The 26,547-nt window shown below is 43.4% G+C and overlaps 1 protein-coding gene across 2 annotated transcripts in view; it reads left to right on the forward strand.

Annotated features, from left to right (window-relative positions):
• The window catches only part of lin7a (lin-7 homolog A (C. elegans)), an 88,934-nt gene that overhangs the window by 56,587 nt on the left and 5,800 nt on the right, over positions 1-26,547 (forward strand). Inside the window, exons 3-5 of one of the 2 annotated variants that reach the window (XM_078417373.1) lie at positions 14,702-14,773; positions 19,642-19,851; positions 21,341-21,553. In XM_078417373.1, coding sequence (XP_078273499.1) covers positions 14,702-14,773; positions 19,642-19,851; positions 21,341-21,553 — 495 coding nt within the window. Of the gene's footprint in view, positions 1-14,557; positions 14,630-14,701; positions 14,774-19,641; positions 19,852-21,340; positions 21,554-26,547 lie in introns of both variants that reach the window. The other variant, XM_078417372.1, reaches the window with a different exon arrangement.

Below are 26,547 nucleotides of genomic sequence, written 5' to 3' on the forward strand. Positions count from 1 at the left end.
GTGATGCTGTATAGATCAGAGACATGGAGAACAACAAAACACACAACAAACAGGATGCAAACATTCATTAACACCTGCCTCAGGAGAATACTAAATATCTGGAGGAGAGACAAAGTAAGCAATGTGGACCTGTGGGAAAGAACAAGCCAGGATCCCATTGACTTACAAATTCGAAAGAGAAAATGGAGTTGGATTAATCACACCCTCAGAAAACCTGCCACAAACATCACCCGGCAAGCCCTGAAATGGAACCCCCAAGGAAAAAGGAAAAGTGGTCGTCCCAGGAATAGCTGGAGAAGAGGTGTCCAGGCAGAAATGTCTGGGAGTGGGCTCAACTGGGGAGATCTCGAAAGAACCGCTAACAACCGAGTGAGGTGGAGGATATTTATCAATGGCCTGTGCTCCCTAGAGGAGCCAAGGGCTTAAGAAGAAGAAGATGCTGGGCAGGTTTTATCAGTGCTGTTTTAGTAGATAAAAAGATGCCGGTACGCATAATGTTCCTTACTGTTGGTGTCTGTGGCAAATCATCATGCAATAAACTGCTTAAGCTGTTTAAGGGCCAGACCACCAAATTCAATGAATAAATTATATATTTAAAACTCCAGCAATCTTTTTGTAATATTAAAACAACTGGCGCCCGACACAGGTGACTATTTGCGTGCTAGACATAGAAGCAGATCTAGAAACTCATATTACAATCGGTCCACACTCTTAAATCTGTATTCCTACTGCAACATTTCTTACTTTAGCGATGATCTCCTTAAACTCCTTTCAGATATTCCCTTATCATGTGTGTACACTGTAAATGGTTTGATTGTAATCATGTATTGTCTTTCTGCTGACTGGTTAGCACGCAACAAGAAGTTTTTCACTGTACCTCAGTACACGTGACAATAAACTGAAGTGAACTGAAAAATATGAAAAATTAAGTATTTAACTTTTTAGAATTGATGGCACAATGTACCATCATGTAACATCACAAAAAAAACCACTCCATTTTGCTATTTTAATATATGTAATCCAAGTTCTTATGTAATATAAAGAGGTGGGTATAAATGTTACAGCATTGTTCAATCTATAGCCAAAGTTGTTGTGCTGTCAATTAGAATATCCCATCTCCTTAAAAGATTTATGACATGTGAGATGTAATTTGAAATGGAGAACAAAATATTGCAAACCAGACACCTAAACTGGCTCCCAGAGAAACTCATGTCCCAAATATTTATTCTAGTGCAACCAGTCTACTTTTTCCTTCTTTTCACTGCAATACAGTCTAAATATATCCGCTTTAATAATTGGACACTTTTGAGATTTCAACCCAATGTCTAAATGTTTGGCCTCAGGCATAGAACATTGCTTTGAAATGCTGCCAGGTAAACTCATGTTTCTGTAATGGTTCTGTGATTCAATTCCATCCCATTTTATAGACGCCAGTTTAACAAATATGAAGGGCAGGCAATGAATTGGATACATTTCAAGGAAGTACTGGAGTTCAGTACATTTCATCTGTAGGTGAGAGCTTACATGCATAAATGCTTTTTTATTTTATTTTACCATATCTTGGTGTTGTTTGTCTTCCAGCACCTAAGAATTCTAAAGTACTATATATATTATAACAACAAAAATACTGAATAAAACAAATCTAATAGAGATCGTTGATTGCAGTGTCATGGAATTCTGACATTTCAATTATGTAATGAATAGTATTTCACAGCAAAGTACTTGCAACAGTATGATCCAATTTATTGTTTTCTAATAGGGAATCTTGGATTCATTTTATTTTCCTCTAGAATCACTTTACCAAATGGTAAAGCATTGAAATATTCTGTTTAAGCTTATCCATTTTTGCATTAGCACTGTAGTTAGCTGGATCAAGTCCTGTTAAAAGATACATTATTCCTTTTGACATTGCAGATGCCTTTATTTCAAACAAAGGTATTGTTAAAACCCATTTGTTTTAAACAAGTTCATTGTGATTTTCTGTTCTCAAGGTATGATTTTTGTTGAGGTTTTATTGAATTGTTCCATTCATTGTTATTTTGAATTCACCAACCATCTTCCTAAGATCAATTTTCATATTGCACTGCTATGAGAAGTTTATGTGGTCGATATTGTGAGCACTGAGAACGGAACCCTTGACAGATTTGTTTTTATCCTGAAACAACTGGTTGAATGGGACCATGTGCAGTACAGCACTTGGTTGCTGGAGTATTATGTCAGGAGAATGAACTTACTTATTAAATAGCTCATTATCTGATAACCACTAGTGCCTCTATTTGTGGGTTTCCATGTTGTCTTTGGAAGATGGTGACTACGGCGTGGTGTAGAGTTGGGTCTACGGTCTGGCTGTCCCTCCCCTAGGCTAAGGGATACAAATATCTTCTGAAGGTATGAACATCAAACCTTTGTCTTTAATGGACTAGGCACAGACTGCAGTATCACAAATGTGGTGCCAGCAAGTTGCTTTAGTTAAACTGGAGGAACAGCACCTCATGTTCTGCTTGGGTAACTTACCATCTAACAGTGTGAACATAGAATTCTCCAATTTTAGGTAACTAACCTACAAATGCCACCCCTCCCACTTTCTCCCTCCCCACCCTCTAGCTTTTCCCCCTCTCTTCCCTATGCCCTCCTTGGATGTACACCCATTCTCTCTTTTTCCTTGCCTCCCGTCCCCTTCCACCAGTACTCCATTCTCCAGCTGCACAATCGCACCTCTTCTATCCTTGGCTCCTTATCTCATACTTTTTATCTCTTCATCTCTGGCCTTTGTCCAACCATCTGCCAGTCCAAAACTCTCCTCACCTGTATCTGCCATCACTTGCCAGATTTTGTCCTACCCCTCCCCCCACACCTATCTTTTCACTTCTTCACCAACATCGCTTCCCACTTCACCCCACTAAAATCAGTTTGAAGAAGGCGTCCCGGCCCAAAACGTCTCCCATCCATGTTCTCCAAAGATGCTGCCTGACCCATTGAGTTACTCCAGCACTCCAGCGTAGTCTTTTTGTTTTACCTGAGTTAGAGACAATCGTGCTGAAAGTCAGTGGTTGCACAGGGGTTTGTGATATCCTCTTTGGCAGAAATATCAAACCTTTAAAATGCCAACTGGCCTGACAACAGTATTTGCATCCCATCACCATTAACAAAGCCTCCATGCAAATCTCATGGAAAGAGTTATCTACACCCTGATAATGGCAATGAGATTCATTCAAGTATTCTCATTGTCTGAGGAAAAATGCCTTGTTTTTGCTGGAGGTCGACTTGCTGTTGGGCTCATGGTTGGCAATGGTGCTGCGTAGGATTGAATGATGCCTGCATAGAGGCAGAAATCTCTTCCATTTATGGTATGGTATGATATGGCACTTCATTTGCCACATGTACCGAAATTCATTTTCGTATACAGTCCAGTACAAGCATCATTATACATAAGCACTTAGTTACATATTAGATAAGCATCCCAGATATAGCACAAGTGTATAGCAGTGTATGAAGGAACTGCAGATACTGGTTTAAACCGAAGATAGACACAAAATGCTGGAGTAACTCAGCGGGACAGGCAGCATCTCTGGAGATAAGGAATGGGTGACTTTTCAGATCGAGATCCTTCCTCAGACTGAAGAAGTGTCTCCGCCCTTATGATCAGCCATGATCACATTGAATGGCGGTGCTGGCTCAAAGGGCCGAATGGCCTCCTCCTGCACCTATTGTCTATTGTCTATGTGGCTGTATGTCTTGTTGCTTTTAACTTCGTATGGCTGTATGGTAACTCAGATTTTATTGTACCTTAATTGGTACATGTGACAATTAAATTGAATCTTGAATCGTTGTACTTGTACAATGACAGTAAAGGTATTGTATCTTGACCATAAACGTTACCCATTCCTTCTCTCCAGAGATGCTGCCTGCCCCGCTGAGTTACTCCTGCAGCATTTTTGTGTCTATCTTAAGTGTATAGCAGTAGTACACTGAGACAGTATATCTGATGTTGTTCTAGAGCACTGCCAATGGATGACATAGGAATCCTAGGGTCACTTAGCACATAAACAGGTACTTCGGCCCACTGAGACGCATTCCTCTATATTAACCCCATTTTATTCTTCCCACATTCCCATCAAATCCTCCCAAATTCTACGAGCCACTTACATACTAGAAGCGCTCTTTGTTGGCTAATTAATCTACCAGCCCGCACTTCTTTTCGGAATGGGAGGAAATCGGAGAGGTGGTCACAGAGAAGGAGCAAGTTCTCCAGAGGTTTAGTTGGTTATTGCATGAAAACAGTCCCTTTGGCCCACCGTCCACGCTGGCCATCGATCAGCCGTTCACACTCGTTCTCTGTTATCTAACATTTGCATCCACTCCCTACACACTAGGAGCAATTTACAGAGGTCAATTAACCTACAAACCCACGCGTCTTTGAGATGTAGGAGGAAACCGGAGCATCCGGATGAAACTCACGCAGTCATAGAGAGAACATGCAAACTCCGCACAGATAGCACCCGAGGTCAGGATCGAAGGCAGGAACACTGAGGCTGTGAGGCAGCAGCTCCACGAGCTGTGCCACTGTGCTATGCAAACTGGTTGTTGGAGCCTTTAGCCAGGAGCTACCGTAGCTTTACCATTGTGCTGCTGTGTATATCATTTCCTTACTGCCAAGAAATTTGACCCATTTCCGCACATTTCTATCTACAATTTGCACATAAAAGCTGTTTTGTGCACATTAGCAGTCACCTGGAAATTGGCCGGGCACCTCCAGAAGTGATCCACATTATCATAGGTGCATGATGGAAGGAAAATTGTTTTGGATTGCTCCATAATGGTAGTTTTGTTTGAATTCTGCATTAAGTGATCTGCTCGGATGCAATCTTTGTTAGATGTGACCATATGTTAAAGAATAGATTGAAAAATATGTGTTTGTCTAAAAATCGCATCTGTCCTACTGACATCTTTATGTAGCTGGCAGACTCCTGAATGAAGTACCAATAAGTGCATTTATGTAATGCTGTAATGCATTAACCTTTCACACTGATATGATGTCTACAGACAATTGCAGCTTAGCTATGTGTTTTATGAGCCATTTGTACCATTTTATTCATAGCTGCATAAAGTTTAAACATTGTTTCACAGGACTCGATTAGTCAGTCACACCTCGCCTTTGTCGGTGGACTCTTTGCAACCCAGACACTCATATGTTCATAAGTTGATAAATGATAGGAGCAGAATTAGGCCATTCAGCCCATCAAGTCTACTCCGCCGTTCAATCATGCTGAGCGAGGTCATCAATGTTGAAATGATTGAATACCCATGATTTGACCGACTTGCGCAGCAACTACTGGTGCCAGGAATTCACTTGCTCCAGTACCAACCAGGTCCAGTAGCCTCTCTCCACAAGCTTGTGGACACAACAGAGTGATCCTGGCAACGTCTATCCCTCCAGTCTGAAATGCTTACCTTCATAGATACTTTGACCTGAAAGACATTGAGATCATGAGAACTGTTGAAGACATTCTAACCATCTTTGAGTTCGAAACAAAGAAATGCAGATGCTGGTTAGTACACAAAAGGACTCAAAGTGCTGGAGTAACTCAGCAGGTCAGGCAGCATCTCTGGAGATCAGTCTGAAGAAGGGTCTCCACCCGAAACGTCACCAATCCATGTTCTCCAGAGATGCTGCCTGACCCACTGAGTTATTCCAGCACTCTGTGCCCTGATTATCTTTGATGATGGTGAATGTGAAAGCAATGGAATGAGGGAATCAATGAACCACCGGCTAACTGGGGGAATGCTGTTTATGTGTGGGGGTGTTGGATGAGAGAGTGCAGAAGGATAGTGAAGTTGCCAGTGTGTTTGGGTGAGTATGCGCTGGAGAGGGATCTGGGAGCAAAGTGTTAACATGGCTGATTTATAAGGTTGTAGATGATCTTACTGACTGTAAGGACTTACCTTCACGTAGGGTTGCCAACTATCTCACTTCCAAATACGGGACAAGGTGACCACACCGCCCCACGTGACCTCACCCAGCCAGCGGCCATGTGTTCCCGCTCCACCAATGGTGCCCGCCGGGGCCGGGAGGCGGGTTGCGATGCAACCTCTGTTAGGAGGCGCCCAGGCCTTGGGACCTAGACTGTCCGGAAATAAAATGTCGGAAACCTAGAGTGTCGGGACTTAAACTGTCGGGCCTACAGCATCGGGGCCTACAGCGTCCGGGCCTATAGCGCACCCCGGGCCTAATATGGGACAAGGGCGGTCCCATAAGGGACAAACAAATTTAGCCCAAAATACGGGATGTCCCGGCTAATACAGCATAGTTTGCAACCCCATCTCTATGTGTCCTGTGTTACAATTCTCATGATCGCCATGTATTTCAGATCCAGGTATCTTCATACCGTGTAACAAGTTATTACAAGATATTAGTTTGTAAGCACTTGAGAGAGGAGAGCTAGTTGCAGTTTTGTTTTGTAGCAGTGCATTGCAGCCCTTGGACCATCATTACTGCCCCTGGGTTAGTACCTGCGAAGCACAGCAGACTACAACACTAGTAGTCTTCCATGGCTCCAAGAGCAGACTCAATTTCTCCTCTCGGTAATGTGTTCCACCAACCTCCTAACATTGCAGCATGCAGTCCAAAGTGCAGCACTGGTGCTTTTAAGCGTCGGTTATCAAGGTCACAGCTGTGTGGCTACAGGTAAGCAGCTGCATTACTGCAGCTCACCAGCTTATTAGCACATGTAGGGAGGGGCGACTGAACCATGACATCGCACAATTAAATCCAATTACAGTGTTTCATCAGATTGGGATTTTACTGGTCACACCCTCTTCTCCCCTCTCCCATTAGGCAAGAGGTACAGAAGTGTGAAAACGCATAGCTTCAAAATCATAATCATAATCATAATTGTGCTTTATTAGCCAAGTATGTTTTGCAACATACGACGAATTTCATTTGCCATACAGTCATAACAATAAAAAGCAACAGAACACACAAAATACATTTTAACATGAACATCCACTACAGTGACTCCTCCGCATTCCTCATTGTGTTGGAAGGCGAAAAAAAGTTCAATCCCTCCCTTCTTTGTCCTCCAACGGTCGGGGCCCTCTTCGGGGCGATTAACCTCCTGCTTCGGGGGGGAAATCTCAGCTCTCCCATGCCAGGCGATGTACCCCGGGTCGGGGCTAGGTGAACGTCGTGCGGCCTTTGGAGCTTCCCGACATCAGTCTCAACTCGAGACTACGAGCTCCTTGATTTCAAAGTCCACAGGCCGCCGTTGGAGCGTCGATCCCAGGCAAGGGATCGTACGCTCTGATGGCCAGTCCACGCCCCGCGGTGAGGCTCAAAGTCAGTCCCAGGCAAGGCCTCCAGCTCCACGATGTTAGGCCGCAGAGCGACCAGAGATACGATCCGGAAAATAATCGCATCTCCGGCAAGGTAAGAGATTGAAAAAAGATTTCCCCCGACCCCCCACCCACCGTCCACATAAAACAAATCAGAGAACATTAACACAAACTTTTAAAACTCACTAAAAATAACAAAAAAAGACGAAAGGTACAGACAGACTGTAGGTGAGGCTGCCATCGAAGCGCCACCCGGTGGAAAATTTGGGGACTTTTTCATCCCAGCTGCCAGCATGCAACTGAACTACCTTATCACCAATGAGAGAGCGGTCCTGTCCTTCCATCTACCTCTTTGTAGACCTTCAAACTATTTTTAATCGGACTTTACTGGCTTTACCTTGCACTAAATGTTATTCCCTTTATCCTGTATCTGTACACTGTGGATAGCATGATTGCGATCGTGTGTCTTTTCACTGTACACAAAGCTTTTCACTGTACCTTGGTGCACGTGACAATAATAAACTAAACTAAACTAAACTTTTTAAAAATGTTGCTCATCATGCAAGTTTATTTCAATGCTCTTAAGTTGGAAGAGCAGAATTTTTAGGCTTTTGACTATTGGAAGAGAGTTTCTGAGGCTTTAGAGCAATTTATGTGATCGAAGATTTGGGTTGGGTTTGAGGGTCTGGGGAAGGAGTATCGGTGAAAGGAGAGGGAGGTAAGGAAAGTCAGGCAATACTTGGGGGATTTCTGGAATTTTGCAGCAACATGAGGTGGGTGAAAGATGGAGCCATCTTGTCGAGTGAGTTGGGTCAATATTTACCCTATTCAACTCTCAGTGCTTCTTGTCAGCCACCTTTACATTCCTATCAATGACATTGACAGCTCTAATCATTGGCAGCTCCAATCTCAGCCTTACACAAAGATATATTTTTTTAAATATTGTAATAATAGTTACGGTTTAGGATTTATGATCATTGTCGTGAACAGCAGAACATGGGAGGGACATTATTTTATTCATCTTTCAGCTAAGTTTATCACTTGCAAAATGAACAAAGAAAGAAAATTCAATTAATTTGCTTTAAATCACCAGCAAAAAAAAAATCATCAGCTATGCCTATATGCAATCATCTCCAAATAGAAAAAAAGCCATTTTTATTATTGGGAAAATGTTGTTTATCATTGTGAATCCAATTTTCAGTTTGCTTCATTTTTTTGGACAAAGCCCCGAAACTCACAAATCACAGCAGAACTTAGTACTCAGTTCACTGTTCCATGTAGACATATTGTTGATACATTTCCAGGCATTCTGAGGTAAATCCAGCTAAAGCCTGCACTGAAAATATTGAAAGCGTTAAAACGTTTCTAAGAAGAAAGTAACATGAAAAGATTTTTCTTTTCTGAAAAATAAACAAATTGATTTTTTTTTACACTGTTTCCCAGTGTCACTTATTTTCTTTGTTAGCAGGGTTAATTAGCTGCTTCCTGTTTTGCCTCTGCCCAAGTCAGTCATGGACAGTAAACACCTCCCTTCTCTTTGGTTCTACATTTACATCAATGATTGCATTCAGAACTCCTCAACTGATCCAGGTTTGCTGTTTATAACCATTAGTTCTTCCCACTTAAGTTTGCATTTGCCTGACCATTTTGTGTCTATCTTCGATTTAAACCAGCATCTGCAGTTCCTTCCTACACATTCCAGTTAGTTTGCAGCTGGAAGTCTAATTGGAGGAAGCAAATGTGAAAACAAAAAACCAGGAAGTGCAGATATGAGATTGAGGTGGGATAGAACACAGATACTGAATTGGTACAACTAGTTTTGGAGAATGCCATGGTCCATAGTTTAATGTTACTTATTTTTCCATTCTATTCATTAAGATTCCATGGTTTAATCTTAATTTTGCATGAGGAATTTATGCTGACTCCTTCCAGAGACAGTGCTTTGTTTAAAATGGTATCTATGGAGACAGGAATAATAGTTATGTTTTAAGTAGGGTTGCCAACTGTCCCGCATTAGCCAGGACATCCTGTATATTGGGCTAAATTGGTTTGTCCTGTATGGGACCCCTTGGCAGTATTAGGCCCAGGGTGTGCTGTAGGCCCGGACACTATAGGCCCGGACACTGTAGGCCCTGGGGTCGCTGTTGGCCTGGACAGTGCAGGCCCATAGGCCCGGGCGCCGCCTAACGGAGGTTGCGTAGCAAACCGCCTCCCGGCCCGGGCGGCCACCATTGGTGGAGCGGGAGCACGTGGCCGCTGGCTGGGTGAGGTCACGTGGGGCGCTGACGTCACCTTTTGTCCCTTATTTGGGAGTGAGAAAGTTGGCAACCCTAGTTTGAAGTAATTGGCCTTTCATCAAATCTGACTTGCCAAGCATTTCCAGGAGTCTCTGTTTTATGCAAAACACATCAGCTGGAGAACCATAGCAGGTCAGGCAGCATCTGAAGGTAAAAATAGATGTTGGGTTGGGACATTGGGAGAAGAGTAGAAGAGGTTAGACTTTAGAGATACAGTGCGGAAGCTAGTCCTTCAGCCCACCGAGTCCACGCCGACCAGTGAGCTTCCCATACACTGGCACTATCCTACACACTAGGGACAATTTACAATCTTTACCGAAGCCAATTAACATATATACACAAATGTAACTAGAATGGAGGTGAGGGGCAGGAATGGGGCAAGAGCTGGCAAGCAATATGTGCATCTAGGCGATTGAGGTTGGGGTGAAAATTGTGTCAGAGGCTGGGACGTGATTGTAGATGATAGAATCTGAAAGAAAAAGTATGTGAAGCATATGGTTTATGTCTAATATCCAGGATCTGCAATAATTTGCTTTTGGGTCATTGTACAAGATATTCACATAAGGTTATTGCAGTTGAAAACCATGTACCGTCATGGATGGGATATGACATGTGGCCTCATTCTGTGCTATAGTTTGCACGATCATGATTAACAAGTTTGGTGGCAGTATTGTTGGCTTTGATAACGAATAACCTGCTGTGAATGTTGGGATTTGCAGTCTAATGTATCTCATTTTGTTTTACAATTTTCAGTCCATTTTAAGTGCAAGCATCACAGCTGGTTATCTGGGGAAAATGCTCATTGCATTTGAACTGTTTTGCCATTTTTGCTTACATTTATCTTACACGATTTCAATTAAGTGCGAAAAGTGGGAGTGCAAAAAAATATTTTTGAGCAATTTAAGATCTTCAGATGTGCGCTATAACAAATCTGGGATGCAGACCATCTGGCCCTGGGGATGAAGGACCAGTTCCTGTGATGATACTGGGCTGAAAGACCAGTTCCTGTGCTGTATAACTCTGTGACTCTATGGTTTTGCCTTGTGATGTTTCCAACATTCTTTGAGCAGCAGTTTTGTTGTTTCATGACGTTTAAAAAAATGCAGGTTTCTACTTTGATTTAACAATACTTCTTGGTTAATTCAAGATTTGCGAATAAGTCGCTGGGAAAAAAACCACTGTTAAACCATAATTATAGATTGGCACAGTGGCACAGCGGTTAATGCCAGAGACCCGGGTTTGATCCTGACTTCAGTGCTATCTGTGTGGAGTTTGCATGTTCTCCCTGTGACCACGTGGGTTCCCTCCAGGTGCTCTGGTTTCCTCCCATATCACAAAGACATGCGGTTTTGTAGTTTAATTTGCCTCTGTAAATTGTCCCTCGTGTGACTAGTATGAATGGGTGATCAACGGTCGGCATGGACTCAGTGGGTTGAAGGGCATGTCTCCATGCTGTATCTCTAAACTAAATAATCAGTGCAAACCCAACAATACTGGAAATTGATCGGGTTTGAGTTAAATATAGAATGCCACTTGTTTTGTTGAAAAAAACCACATCTTACAAAACCTGTTCAAAATATCATAAATACACACTTCTGCCGAAATTATTTATTTTTACTTAAATCTTCAATGTGAACCATGATTGTACTATTGTAATGCACCATCTGTTTTGTCGTCAGTAAGTAAATAAACGGAATAATTTTCCATTTTAACACTGTACAGAATAAATCACTTGGAGGATTACATGTAAGGAAAAAAGCAATCTATAATTGTTTAGTTTTTAATTCCACTAATTAATATATTTTTTAAAAGGGAGCAAAGTCCCGTTGCTGAATTTTCTTGAATATTTCTCTGGAAACTAGATTTCACCCTTATCTGCTGCACTAAACAGATAAAGTTTATGCCCATTGTTACCCAATTGACACCTGCATAAAAAAAGATCACATCGATGGGAAAATTTACCTTTAAAAAAATGAATAATGTTTCATCATCACAGCAGTAAAAGGTGGCATTTGCAGTGCCTGACAACAGCTGACTGCAGAGTTTGCTAATAGACCCCAGCTATTTACGATATACATTAATGACTTAGATGAAGGGATTAAAAGTACCATTAGCAAATTTGCAGATGATACTAAGCTGGGGGGTAGTGTGAATTGTGAGGAAGATGCAATAAGTCTGCAGGGTGACTTGGACAGGTTGTGTGAATGGGCGGATACATGGCAGATGCAGTTTAATGTAGATAAGTGTGAGGTTATTCACTTTGGAAGTAAGAATAGAAAGGCAGATTATTATCTGAATGGTGTCAAGTTAGGAAGAGGGGATGTTCAACGAGATCTGGGTGTCCTAGTGCATCAGTCAATGAAAGGAAGCATGCAGGTACAGCAGGCAGTGAAGAAAGCCAATGGAATGTTGGCCTTCATAACAAGAGGAGTTGAGTATAGGAGCAAAGAGGTCCTTCTACAGTTGTACCGGGCCCTGGTGAGACCGCACCTGGAGTACTGTGTGCAGTTTTGGTCTCCAAATTTGAGGAAGGAACAAAGAACTGCAGATGATGGTTAATACACAGAAGGACATAAAGTGCTGGAGCAACTCAGTGGGTCAGGCAGCATCTCTGGAGAACTGGGAGAGCTGTCATCGGGACCTTTCTTCAGACTGATTCAGTCCCACAGAGTTACTCCAGCACTCCGTGTCGTTTTACGTTAAAACTAGGCGCTGGTGCTGCTGGTCTGTAACAGTGAGCTCCTCCCCATCAGCTGCCCTACCCTGCAGCTGTCGCGGCTCACGGCCGTCAACTCCTCTCTCATTCCCCTCCCCCTCCCACCCTACCTCTCCCCCCTCCCTCTCTCTCCCTACCTCTCCCCCCTCCCTCCCTACCTCTCCCCCGCAGCTGCAGACCCCTCCAGGGTGGAGTATATCAAGGGCTGCCAACTCCAGGGGAGCAGGAGAAGGGGAAGGAGGCAGTGGAGGGGGAAAAGAGAAGCTGAGTGTACTGAGCGACGGAAGTAAATCAAAAGTAAATTTAAATAGATGGGGAGCTTAGGCAAGTTTCTATAACAAAAAGATTGAAATGAAACATAGAAAATAGGTGCAGGTGGAGGCCATTTGGCCCTTCGAGCCAGCACCGCCATTCATTGTGATCATGGCTGATCATTCACAATCAGTAACCTGTGCCTGTCTTCATACCATATCCCTTGATCCCACTAGCCCCAAGTGCTCTATCTAACTTTCTTTTAAATTCATCCAGTAAATTGGCCTCAACTACCTTCTGTGACAGAGAATTCCACAAATCCACAACTCTCTGGGTGAAAAAGTTTTTTCTCATCTCAGTTTTAAATGACCTCCCCTTTATTCTTAGACTGTGGCCCCTGGTTCTGGACTCCCCCAACATTGGGTACATTTTTCCTGCATCTAGTCCTTTTATAATTTTATACGTTTCTATAAGATCTCCTCTCATCCTTCTAAATTCCAGTGAATACAAGCCCAGTCTTTCCAATCTTTCCTCATATGACAGTCCCGCCATCCCGGGGATGAACCTCGTGAACCTACGCTGCACTCAAGGATGAGGGGGATGCAATGGAGTGCTGTCAGAGTGACGGCCAACAGAAAGAGGTAGCAGCCGATGAGAATGGAGGGAGCCCCGTGGTGACCGTGTGTGTCCACTGGTGATCATGGCCCGAAGAAAGCGCTGCCCCCAGTGGCAGCTACATGAGCTGCAACAACAGCCGTGTCAATCGGACCAGGGGATGGGTGAAGAAGGGCTCGCTGGAGCACCTTGCAACCCATCGGTAGCTGGGCTGGAGAAGCCATGCGGGTCGGGATGGCGTCGGCAGGTCCGTCCGCTATAACCAATATCCGTTATAAAGGAGTCTATCAAAACGAGGGTGTGCTGTACTGGGCACCAATTTTTATTCCCAACATAAAGGGAGATATAGCAATGTATATCAAACAGAGTAAAACATGGAAGGCTGCTGGAAGAACTCAGCAGATCAGGCAGCATTTGAGGAGGGAAATGGACAGTCAACGTTTCAAGATTGTTCATCTGAATCTTTGTGCCAAATGCCAGCAACTGCAGTCTCTTGTACCTCTGTGCTTAGATGTGAAACAGCATTGAATGCATTTTCACCCACTTTCCTCATTCTCACTTTCATCTCTTTCTCTCTGTTTTTTACTTAATTCTTTTATTGTTTTATTTTACTTTCATGTTTCTCTGCCATTCATCTTAGGTTTCTCCCTCTTCCTCAGTGTCTCTCTTTCAGTCTTTCTTTCTCAGTCAAATACCCACCAACCCAATTTCCCTTGTTTGTTCAGAGATGGGAGGTGCCTTTGCCTAATGTGCGCTTAGATAGATCGTCCCATACATGAGTACAATGTTAGAAAATAAACAGAGTTCAGAATATGATCTTACAGCTACCGAGAAATTGCACATAAAAAAAGTGCAAGTACATTCTGAGAGTGGCACAGTGGTGCAATGGTAGAGTTGCTGCCTTACGGCACCAGAAACCCGGGTTTCTGGTGATTGTCTGTATGGATTTAGAATGTTCTCCCTGTGACTATGTGGGTTTTCTCCAGGTGCTCCGGTTTCCTCCCACACTCCAAAGACGTACAGGTTTGTAGGTTAATTGGCTTCAGTAAGCTGTAAAATTGTCCCTGTGTGTGTAGGTTAGGGCACAGGGCAATCGCTGGTTGGCATGGACTCGCACAGGGCCTGTTTCTGCGCTGTATCTCTAAAAAGTGCCGTAAGCAGTGAATATTCCACATTCAGGAGCACAAATGGTGTTAAAATATTGTTCTTCACTTAAAGGGAATTCAAAGGAGAGCATATTAACAGTTATTATTTACATGTAATGTCAAAACGTCCTTGAATATGATTTGTACAGCAGTAAGTCATGAGTAATTTATTCTCGCCTAATTTGCTAATAATTTTCCAGGTTTATCAGTACATGCATGAGACAATAACCAACAGTGGCTGTCCAGAATTCAGAGCTCGTGCAACGGCTAAGGTATGCTTTGTAGAAGTACTGGTGGATGTGTTGTAACGGTGTGTTTTAATTCTGTGTACATGTGTATTTCAGGTGTTCGAGAGTATATATGAGAATTTAGACATCAATGGCAGCCCAGAAGGTAGAGCCAGTGCTACTACCCAGGTAATCTCATTGACTGGAGACAGTGTTCATAATGATATTTTCTGATTAGATTAAGAAAATTATTTCATGATCAATTGTGCTAAACTACTTGCAATTCAGCTTTTTATAGTGCTGAACCAAAACAGAATTTAATGCATAATAACTGCCACGAAAGGACAGTAAAAACATTTGCCACTTTCTATCTGAATGCACTAAATTTCATCTGGTCACTTCTGGGCTCTCCAGATATTTCTTCAATGATCTTGTTCCAGTTTTGGAGAATTTAGCTTTAGCTTCTATATTCTGATTGTAAAGTGAATGCAGTCATTACTGAGAGGCAAGTTACCGTTAATGAGAATGTGTTTATTGAAACTTATCAGATTACCTTCATTTCAAAGATGGCATGACCTGAACATTTTCTGCATGGAAATTAGGACCAATAAATGTATTGCTTTAATTAAGAGATGAAATCTTTCAGCCTACGTGCATGTTTGGAAATCTGAATATGGCTTTATTATTATTATTGTGGGAAGTTTACGGAAATCAGGAATTTGTCATGATAATAAATATCAATGGGAATAAAGTTATTATTTGAACTGTTTTAATGTGCTTTTCTTTTTACATGTTTTTGCCTGAGTGTAACACTTCAGCAGGTTGAGATTGTTGGACTTGGTAGAACTGAGTTCTGTTTGTGAGTTGTATCTGACACAGCTTGTTGAGTTTTGGATGATTCCTTCCTTCAACATAACTCTGCAGTCACCTCCAACCCCCCTTTCATCAGCAAGCGCAAGGATTTTATAAGCTTGCTTGCTCTAAAAACTACAATCATCCAGTCCCCGTTCCTACCATCTTTGCCTGTAACCCACCAGGTCAGAATTCCTCCAAGATGTTTCCCTGCAGGGTTAGGGTTAGGGAACGGGGGGGGGGGGGGGGGGGGTGAGGCGGAATATGTCTTCCCCAAGTAAGAATCAAAAGCAGAATAAGACACAAAGTGCTGGTGTAACTCAGTAGGGCAGGCCTCATCTCTGAATGACACGGATATTGACATTTTGGGTTGTGACCCTTCTTCAGACTAGTTGTGGTGTGGAGGGGGAAGAATATTGGGAGAGAGGAGGGCCAGAACAAAGTCCAACAAGTAACAGGTAGATGCAGATGGTGGGGAGAGGGGGAGGGGGAGGGGGGGAGGAGGAGGGGGGGAGGAGGGGTGTTGATAAGCAGATGGCTGGATAAAGGCCAGAGATGAAATGACAACAGGCGTGAGATTAGGACAGAAGAGATGCAAATTTTGAAGCCAGGTGAAAGAATGTTGGTGGAAGGGGAGAGAAACAATAGGTACAAATCCATGTGGAGCACAGGGAAGAGGGGAGCAAGGGGGGAAGTGGAAGGGAAGAAGGAGGGGGTTGGGGGGGTTTGGTAAGTTACCAAAAATGGGTGAATTCAATGTTCATACCTTTGGATTGTAAGGCACCCAAGTGGAATATGAGGTGCTGTTCCTCCAGTTTGCGTGTGACCTCACTCTAACAATGGAGGAGGCCCAGAACAGAAAGGTCAGCATGAGAATGGGAGAGGAGTTAAAACAGTTAGCAATTGGGAGATCCAGTAGGCTTGGCGGACCAAGCGCAAGTGTTCCGTGTCACGGTTGCCGAGTCTACGCTTGGTCTCACCGATGTAAAGGAGGCCTTTGTTACGTCTCCTGCCGTTGCAGGGTAAACTATCTGGGGAGGGGCGTTGTTTGAAGCAAAGGCATTGAGTCTGAAGAAGGAACGTGACCCAATATGTCAACTATCCATTTCCCTGCACAAATACTGCCTGACCTGCTGAGTTCCTCCGACATTGTTGTTTGTTTCAGCATACAGAAAGCTATTTCACAAATCATGCATATTGATTTTTCTGCCCTCTCGTCCATGCGAGCAACATTTAACTGCATTTTAAAGTGCTGAAAAATGTTGGAGCAAACCATTTTATTTATCAAATTTGAATTAGAATAATTTGAGTACCATTAATGTACACTTACATTCTTAATGTATTGCTTTCTCTCTGTCATCCTTAAATTCCCACTCTGGCCTCGGTGACATTTTCCAACTCAATAAAATTGTTTTTTGAAAATGCATTCTCACCAGCTTAAGTGTACCAGCCAGTGTTATTAAACAATGAATTTACTTTAATACTCTTAGTGCAAACCTGCTTGCTGACTCTGTGACCTCAGATCCAATTAAATTATCTGTAAGCTCACACTTTCCAACAAACAAAAACTCATCTTTGAGATTAAATAGCAACTGGAGTCCATATATTAAACAAGTAAGAACAAGTATAAATAAACTGTGGATGCTGGAAATGTAAAATAAAACAGAAGCTGCTGAGAATACTCAGCAGGTCAGGCCACATCGGTGGAAACGCATTCTGTTTTTATTTTATTTATATATAAAGTTGAAACCCCTGTCCCACAGGCAATTTTTTAGGCGACTACAGGCGACTAGGCTGTTGCCACACGGTTGCCGGGGTGTCACCTGGATGGTCGTGAGTCGTCTCCAAAGAGTCGCAGCGTTTTTCTGGGCGCTGCTGGATTTTGAAAAATTGTTTTTAAATTTTCAGCGACAGTGGGTTTGACGGGATGAGTGTAGCTTGACGTCTCCAGTCTCGTAGGTGCTGTCGTAGGTTGTCGCCAGATCACGTAGGTTGTCGCTAGTGCTGACTTCGTTGAAATCAATTGGCGACCACCTACGTCAACCGGCGACAGGTACCGGGGTCGAAGCCGGTGGCCAAAATGACGTGAATTGTCTTCAGTTGTCGCCGACACGGTCGTAGCTTGTCGTAGGTTGTCGTAGGTGCGGTCGTAGGTGGATGTCCTACGTCGTGATGATTGGGCCACCGGTCGTCGGTAGCTTGCCGTAGCTTGACGTTGACTAGGTTGTAGGTTGTTGTAGCTTGTCGTAGACATTATCGTAAGGGGGGGGGGTCCAGTCGCGGTTTTTTGGGCGAACTGCTATGACTATTGCAGTCGCTGGCAGTCGCCTAAAATAACGCCTAAGTGGGACAGGCCCCTTATTTGCTCCTCCTTCTGCTCTTATGACTTATGAACCTATGAACAAACCCCAGTGTGCCGTTGAATATCAACAACTCGACTAGGGCAACACAGTGGCGTATTGGTAGAGCTACTGCCTTACGGCGCCAGAGACCCAGGTTCGATCCCGACTATAGGTGCTGTCTGTACGAAGTTTATATGTTCTCCCAGTGACCTGCGTGGGTTTTCCCCGAGATCTTCGGTTTCCTCCCACACTCCAAAGATGTACAGGTTTGCAGGTTAATTAGCTTGGTGTAAATGTACAATTGTTCCTAGTGTGTATACGGTAATGTTAATGTGCAGGGATCGCTGGTCAGTGCGGACTCGTTGGGCTGCAAGGCCTGTTTCCGCAAACTGTAGCTGCAAACTAAACTAAACTAAACATTATCAAACAGCTATGGCATCTTACATAACATCGAGTCACAGAATCATACAGTGCAGAAACAGTCCCTTGGGCCAACTTGGGCCAATAACCAACAGATTCAAGAGAAATCTGACATCTGAGACAGCACAGTTGTTATCTTTATACTGTAATCAGTTTAAAGAAAAATAATGCATATCTTAATTTTGGTTACTTCAAATCAATGCATTAAGAAAAAGACATAGGCTTGGAAATTAAATTGGTGCAATGGGGACTGGATTCTTTTAGGCGCGGGTTCATAGTGGCAGCAATCAGCAGCGTCTGAGGCTTGGCAACTCCCAAAGCCACAGGTGCTATTGAACGCCACTGACACTGCAAACTCCGCACTACACGCGATTGTGGAGAATGTCACCAAAGTTTTGGCTAGGACTGGGAGCGTGCGCTGATTGGGGGTTACAAGTGAGGGAGGGTAAGGTGGTGGGGGTGTGGGTTTGTGTGGGGATGTGTGAGAAAAGGATTGTGCGCCAGAATAAGAAATGTCAGTGTCATAAGTTATAGGAGCAGAATTAGACTATTCGGCCCATCGAGTCTACTCCGCCATTCAATCATGGCTGATCCGTCTTTCCCCTCTCAACCCCATTCTCCTGTCTTCACCCCATAGCCCCCAGTCACCCCGTACTAATCAGGAATTTGTCAATATCCACCTTAAAAATACACAGTGACTTGGCCACCACAGCCATCTGTGGCAATGAATTCCACAGATTCATTACCATCTGATTGAAGAAATTCCTCCTTGTCTCCTTTCTCAAGGTGCATCCTTTTATTCTGAGTCAGATTGGGATGTCAATTAGAGACCAGCTCAAAGGTCAATCAGAGGTCAAGGTCAGTATCTGGCTCATCAGTGATCAAGCTCGGGGGGGAGGGAAAGAAAGAGGTGTGGCTAAGCTAGACGGTGCAGACAAATAAGTCCTGGTGTGGGATCTGCTCAGGGATTAGTACTTTAAAAATTGTCGTTCACTGGTCGCAGGCAAATTCCACGCTCCTCTGACATGGCAATTATATCACCTGTGCAAGTGCAATTCATAACTGGCACTGTCCAATTGAAACCACTCCAGAAATACATGCTATGCCGTGTGCTTAACTCACAAACAAAACCATCTATACAAATATCTAGGCCAGAGTCATTCATTCCTTGTTTGCTATGAAACCCGGAACCCATTTTAAATTTCAGGCTGAAGTATGTGGTGTTGATAGGTTTTCTGACTATTTGGGTGTTATTGTAAAACGTACATGAATTGCTTTTTGAGGCATTGTGGTGAAAAGTGAGCACTTTCATTGTCTGAGGAACGTCTCATGGAAGCAAAACCCTGAGAGGAAAAGAAACTGTAGATTTTGTATGAAGTGATTTAGTTATCAACCGCAATGGCATTAACAATAGAATTGCTAAGAATGGTAATTTTGTTTCAGGCCACTGTTGCTGCTTTCGCCGCCAGTGAAGGCCATTCTCACCCTCGCGTGGTGGAGTTACCAAAAACGGAAGAAGGCCTCGGATTTAACGTGATGGGTGGAAAAGAACAAAATTCACCTATTTACATCTCTCGCATAATTCCTGGAGGTGTGGCAGATAGACACGGGGGCCTAAAGCGCGGTGATCAATTGTTGTCCGTCAATGGGGTGGTAAGTGATTGTCTTTGGAGGGAATTGTAGACTTAAGTGTAAGTAATTTCAGGATATCACAAAATGCTGGAGTAACTCAGCGGGTCAGGCAGCATCTCAGGAGAGAAGGAGTTGGTGACGTTTCGGGTCAAGACCCTTCTTCAGACTGATGTCAGGGGAGGGGGCGGGGCAAAGAAAGGATGTAGTTGGAGACAGGAAGACAGTGGGAGAACTGGGAAGGGGGAGGGGAAAGAGAGGGACAGAGATTGTACCAGCATCTGCAGTTATTTTCCTGTAATTTCAGGATAATCAATATTACTTTGGCCTGAAATTTAGGATGAGAAATCAGAGATGAACAGTTCTTAAGTTCATATCCACCCTGTCTCCTGCAAAAAGTCTATTCCCTACTCCCAATTCCTCCGTCTACGCCGCATCTGCGCCCGGGATGAGGTGTTTCACACTAGGGCATCAGAGATGTCCTCATTCTTCAGGAAACGGGGCTTCCCTTCTTCCATTATAGATGAGGCTCTCACGAGGGTCTCCTCTATATCCCGCAGCTCCGCTCTTGCTCCCCCTCCCCCATTCGTTACAAAGACAGAATCCCCCCTGGTCCTCACTTTCCACCCCACCAGCCAGCGTATCCAACAAATCATCCTCCAACATTTCCGTCACCTCCAACGGGACCACACTACTGGCCACATCTTCCCATCCCATCCCCTTTCTGCATTCCTCAGAGACCGTTCCCTCCATAACTTCCTGGTCCACTCGTCCCTTCCTACCCAAACCACCCCATCCCCGGGCACTTTCCCCAGCAACCGCAGGAGATGTAACACCTGTCCCTTTACCTCACCCCTCGACTCCATCCAAGGACCCAAACAGTCTTTCCAGGTGAGACAGAGGTTCACCTGCACCTCCTCCAACCTCTTATTATTGTATCCGCTGTTCCAGATGTCAACTTCTCTACATCGGCGAGACCAAACACAGGCTCGGCGATCGTTTCGCTCAACACCTTCGCTCAGTCCGCCTTAACCAACCTGATCTCCCAGTGGCTGAGCACTTCAACTCCCCCTCCCACTCCCAGTCTGATCTTTCTGTCATGGGCCTCCTCCAGTGCCATAGTGAGGCCCACCGGAAATTGGAGGAACAGCCCCTCATATTTCGCTTGGGCAACTTACAGCCCAGCGGTATGAACATTGACTTCTCTAACTTTAGATAGTTCCTCTGTCCCTTTCTTCCCCTCCCCTTCTCAGTTCTCCCACTGTCTTCCTGTCTCCACCTATATCCTTTAATTGACCCGCCCCCCCCCGACATCAGTCTGAAGAAGGGTCTTGACCCAAAACGTCACCCATTCCTTCTCTCCTAGATGCTGCCTGATCTGCTGAGTTACTCCAGCATTTTGTGATACCTTCGATTTGTACCAGCATCTGCAGTTATTTTCCTACATAACTAGTTCTTAAGTACACACTTGCCTTCTTAAATGTGTGAACTCAGAATCTAATCTGACTTTCAGAGTGTGGAAGGGGAGCACCATGAAAAGGCCGTGGAATTGCTGAAGGCCGCCCTGGACAGTGTGAAACTGGTGGTGCGTTACACTCCCAAGGTGCTGGAAGAAATGGAGGCGAGGTTTGAGAAACTGCGAACTGCCCGACGCAGGCAGCAACAACAGCTGCTGCTCCAGCAACAACAGCAGCAACAGCAGGTTCAACAAAACCATATGGCATAGGTGAGACTATTTATATTTTACCCCAAGCTCAAAGTTCAAGTACGGAACACAAAGTGCTGGAGTAACTCAGCAGGTCAGGCAGCATCTCGGGAGGACATGGACAGGTGACGTTTCGGTTCGGGGTCCTTCTTCATTCTGATTGTAGTCAAGGGACGGGGGTGCAAAAGCTGGGAAAGGGGAGTGGGACGGGGCACGGCAAGGCCTGACGAGTGATAGGTGGACACACAGGTGAAGGAGGAAAGTGCAAATTGAGAACCCGAGGACTTGATTTCATCTAATTGTAGTGCAAACCCATAAGAAGTCCATCAGCTTTTTAAAAATTTTAATGCTGAACCATCTAAAATATTAGAGGAAAAAATAAGTTCTAGTTCTTCCTGCTGCCTGGTACAGTGAAAACTATTGCAAGGATCATTTTCGGCCTGTCTTCACCCAGAGGCTGCAGAGTGATTCTTTGAGTCATTTACCAAGAAGCAATGTCAAAAGAAAATGCATGGAGCAGCATCAATTGCTGTACTCCTTCCAGATTTTCATCATCCTCTGTGTGAAAAAGTTATGTGGGTATACGTGGTGTGGGTCTGAGCTCTGGATTATCAATGACTGCACTGAAGAATACAGATATGTGGGCTTTACACTGGACATCAACAAGAACCATGTAGCTACCCTACTCCACATCTTCTTGAACAACACCGACACCTGCTAACATAGGTTTATGATTTCAAACTGAAAAATGGGGATCTCTTTACAAATCTCAGGAGCCATCTGTTGAGTGTGATACACGCACTCATTATATATATATATAGTATATGACCTAGACATAAATGTAGATGGGTTGGTGAATAATTTTGCTGACGACACAAAAATTGGAGGAGTTGCAGATGGTGAGGAAGGCTGTCAGAAGACACAGTGGGATATAGATCAGCTGCGGAAATGGATGGGGAAATGGCAGATGGAGTTTAACCCTGGCAAGTTTGAGGTGTTGCACTTTAGGCGGATGAATATAAGGAAAGAGTATACGGCTAATGGCAAGACCCCAAAACAGCATTGACATGCAGAGGGATCTTGGAGTCTAAGTTCATAGCACACTGAAGGTGGGCATCACAAGTAGATAGTGTGGCAAAGAAGGCATAAGGGATGCTTGCCTTCATTGCTAATGGCATTGAGTACAAAAGTCAGGAAGTCATCATGCAGGTCTGGACATGATGGGAATCTCAAATCCTTTTGCAGGGAGCATGCAGAAACTTGAAAAAGAGGCCGATGGAATAACTTTCCATGTAACCCACAGATCTGCTCCTCAAGCAGCTCCTGCCCTTTCCTTAATAGAGTCTGTAAATCCGGAATGGAGACATCATCAGAGACCTTTAGGAACTACCTTTGAAAAGGAAGGATAAAACACAAGAGTAAAGAAACAATGTAGGGCAAGGTTTATTTGCAGTCCATGTTTGATGCATTTAGACTTTAGAGATACAGTGCAGATACAGGCCCTTCAGCCCACCATACCGCACCGACCAGCGATCACCCCGTCCGCATACTAGCACTATCCTACACACTAGGGACAATTTACAATTTCACTGAAGCCAATTAACCTACAAGCCTGTACGTCTTTGGAGTGTGGGAGGAAACCAGAGCACACAGAGAAAACCCACGCTGTCACAGGGAGAACATGCAAACTCCATACAAACAGCACCCGTAGTTAGCATCGAAGTCACTGGCGCTGTAAGGCAGCAGCCCTACTGCCCTGGCACTGTGCTGGGTTTTCTGTCTTCCTCTGGTGTCTAGGCAATGTGATCTGTTTCCTTAATGTGATCTGTTACCATCCTTAAGTAGGTCAGGGAGTGGAGTTGAAATCTCAGTCCTCACCAATCTTCAATATCTTTTGATATTTTATAAACAGAATGTTTTAAAATCTTGCATGCATTTGCATTTTATGTAACAAAACACCCGTGGCTATTTCACAGAAAGAATGTGCAGTAAATTGAATGCCAAGCAGGAAATTAAAGCCAGTGGTAAGTGACTAGAAAGGGAATTTCCTTTCCCTATGGAAGGTAGACAGAGGAAGCCATCCGGTTTTAGAACAAATGTTATAGTACGCAGATGTGAGTAAAAGTTCTTAATATTAATGATTGCTGTATTATTGACAATCCATGACAGATCAAAGAAAGTACGAAGGAAGGAACTCTGGATGAATAGATTAAGATAAGGAAGAGCTAGTGGATTGAAAATCAGAAAATGTAGAAATGTTTAGTAGGTGATTACAGCATCTCTATTGAGATAGAGATAATGGTGGTCAGCAGAAGAGACCTGAGTGGTGTGTGGCATGTGGCACCCGTGGTATTGCTGCCTTACAGCGCTTACAGCGCCAAAGGCACGGGTTCGATCCCGACTACGTGTGCTCTCTGTACAGAGTTTGTACAATCCTCCGTGACCGAGTGGGTTTTCTCCCAGATCTTCAGTTTCCTCCCACACTCCAAAGACGTACAGGTTTGTAGGTTATTTGGCTTTGTGTAAATGTAAATTGTCACTAGTCTGTGTGGGATAGTGTTAATGTGCGGGGATCGTTGGTTGGCGCGGACTCGGTGGGCCAAAGGGTCTGTTTCCTCGCTGTGTCCCTAAACTAAACTAAACTAAACCAAGGAAGTAGACTGAGAAGGTTGAACGTTATCTCCAAAATATCCAGAAAAGCATGGGAGAAATTGAAGTTAAATGTTATAAAAGCAAGATTAAAATTTCAGCACATCACGATAGTAACAAATGCTGTTGATGTTTTGGATGTGGAAAATGGACAATCTAAAGCAACCGATCAAGTATGAATGGTTCGGCAAGAACACAAAATCTAATTTAGCATTAGTTAGTAACTGAACAGGGAGTAGAGTTGAGAACTTTTGGCAAGAAACAACTTATTGCTTGGGCCACACCATAACATCGGACCCAATTATTCCAACTATTCCAAGTTGGGAGGTATCCATCTAATGGATATCAGGAACCAATTCTGTTCTATGTTAAAAAATTTAATAATATTCATGCATTCTCTTTTAATTTCTATATTGAAAATATTTTGATGACTTCCACTACATTGCTTTTTCCAAGCAGATTCCTTGCAAATAGATTTTTCATCTTTATGCTTCAAAGCATCTTCAAAATTAGGACATTTGCCACCATTTTAATGAGCTAAAAAAAATCTGGCACTTTGCATTTCAACTCATTCCTCATTTGTTTATGAATAATTGAACAACAAAATACTTCAGGAGCCATCTTATCTGTTAATCGAATAATTCCAGTATCTTGATTCATTCCAAGCACTGGGAAAGAAAATATATACTTCCACTGTCAAAAGTGGATTCAATCTCATTCAAATGTATTCATACTTCTGTACTGCAAGCCCTGTGTTACCAAAATAAATTGTTATGTATAGCATTTCTAGCTGACGATGTGTGGCATGATATTTAGGAAGTCAGCCAAATCTGCCAATCTCAAAACTACTTAAAAGCATAATATAAATTAAGAATATTCGTACGCACACACAGACGCACGCGCACACAGACACACACACAGATACACACACACACAGATATATACACACACAGACACACACACAGATACACACACACACACACACACACAGACGCACACACACGTACACAGATACATGCACGCAGACGCACGCACACATACACAAACACACGCACAAACACGCGCACACACAGACACACACACACACAGACGCACGCACACACACATACACACACATACACAGATGCACACACTCACAGATACATACACACAGTCGCATGCACACATACACACAAACACACACACAAATATGCACACACACACAGACGCATGCACGCACAGACACAGACGCACGCACACACACACACACACATTCACGTATATAAATACATATTCTGCACATAGTGGTGATCATTGGAGCAATCTCAAGCGGTCAAGTTGAGTTGTGTAAAACAACATACTTATATGGTAGGGGCAAAGAACTGCACCAAAGATAAACACACACATAGTGCTGGAGTAACTCAGTGGATCTGGCAGCATGTTAAGTCCTATAATAATAATAATAATAATGCATTTTATTTATATAGCGCTTTTCTTATACTCAAAGACGCTTTACAGAGATTTTGAGAACATAGGGAAATGAATAAATAGATAAATAAGTAAATAAATAAATGAACAGAGAAAGGAGACAGAAGGTGAGGTGACCTTCAGTGGTTGAAGGCAGTACTGAACAGGTGAGACTTCAGCGATGTCTTTTGCTGGTTTGTATCAAAGATAGACACACAGTGCTGGATTATACCAAATGTTGCCTGGCCCATTGTGTTACTCCAGTACTGTGTCTAAATTATATTGTGTGAATTTTGTATTTGCCTGGTCAGTTGAACAGAACCATATAAAGCTCAAATTAATCATATCATATCATCATCATATCATATATATACAGCCGGAAACAGGCCCTTTCGGCCCACCAAGTCCGTGCCGCCCAGCGATCCCCGTACATTAACACTATCCTACACCCACTAGGGACAATTTTTTACATTTACCCAGCCAATTAACCTACATACCTGTACGTCTTTGGAGTGTGGGAGGAAACCGAAGATCTCGGAGAAAACCCACGCAGGTCACGGGGAGAACGTACAAACTCCTTACAGTGCAGCACCCGTAGTCAGGATCGAACCTGAGTCTCCGGCGCTGCATTCGCTGTAAAGCAGCAACTCTACCGCTGCGCTACCGTGCCATCTTATTTAAAAGTTTGGAGTATTTTCTAATATCTTGGTTATTAATGTTAGATCATATGAATTATTATTATATTCAATCATTATTTTTAGGTTAATACTGCTTGTTTGTAATTAATGTTGTGACTTTTCCATGTGTTATCTTATTTGTGGAAGATTGGTGCTTCGACAATGTGACTTCAAGCTTCCTTGTTTATAAGGTCATTTTATAAAGCCTTGAAAATGTGTTATGGTTTCAGAAACTGTTTCCAT

Source organism: Rhinoraja longicauda, chromosome 20 (assembly GCF_053455715.1).
Source record: "Rhinoraja longicauda isolate Sanriku21f chromosome 20, sRhiLon1.1, whole genome shotgun sequence".
Taxonomy (NCBI): Eukaryota; Metazoa; Chordata; class Chondrichthyes; order Rajiformes; family Arhynchobatidae; genus Rhinoraja; species Rhinoraja longicauda.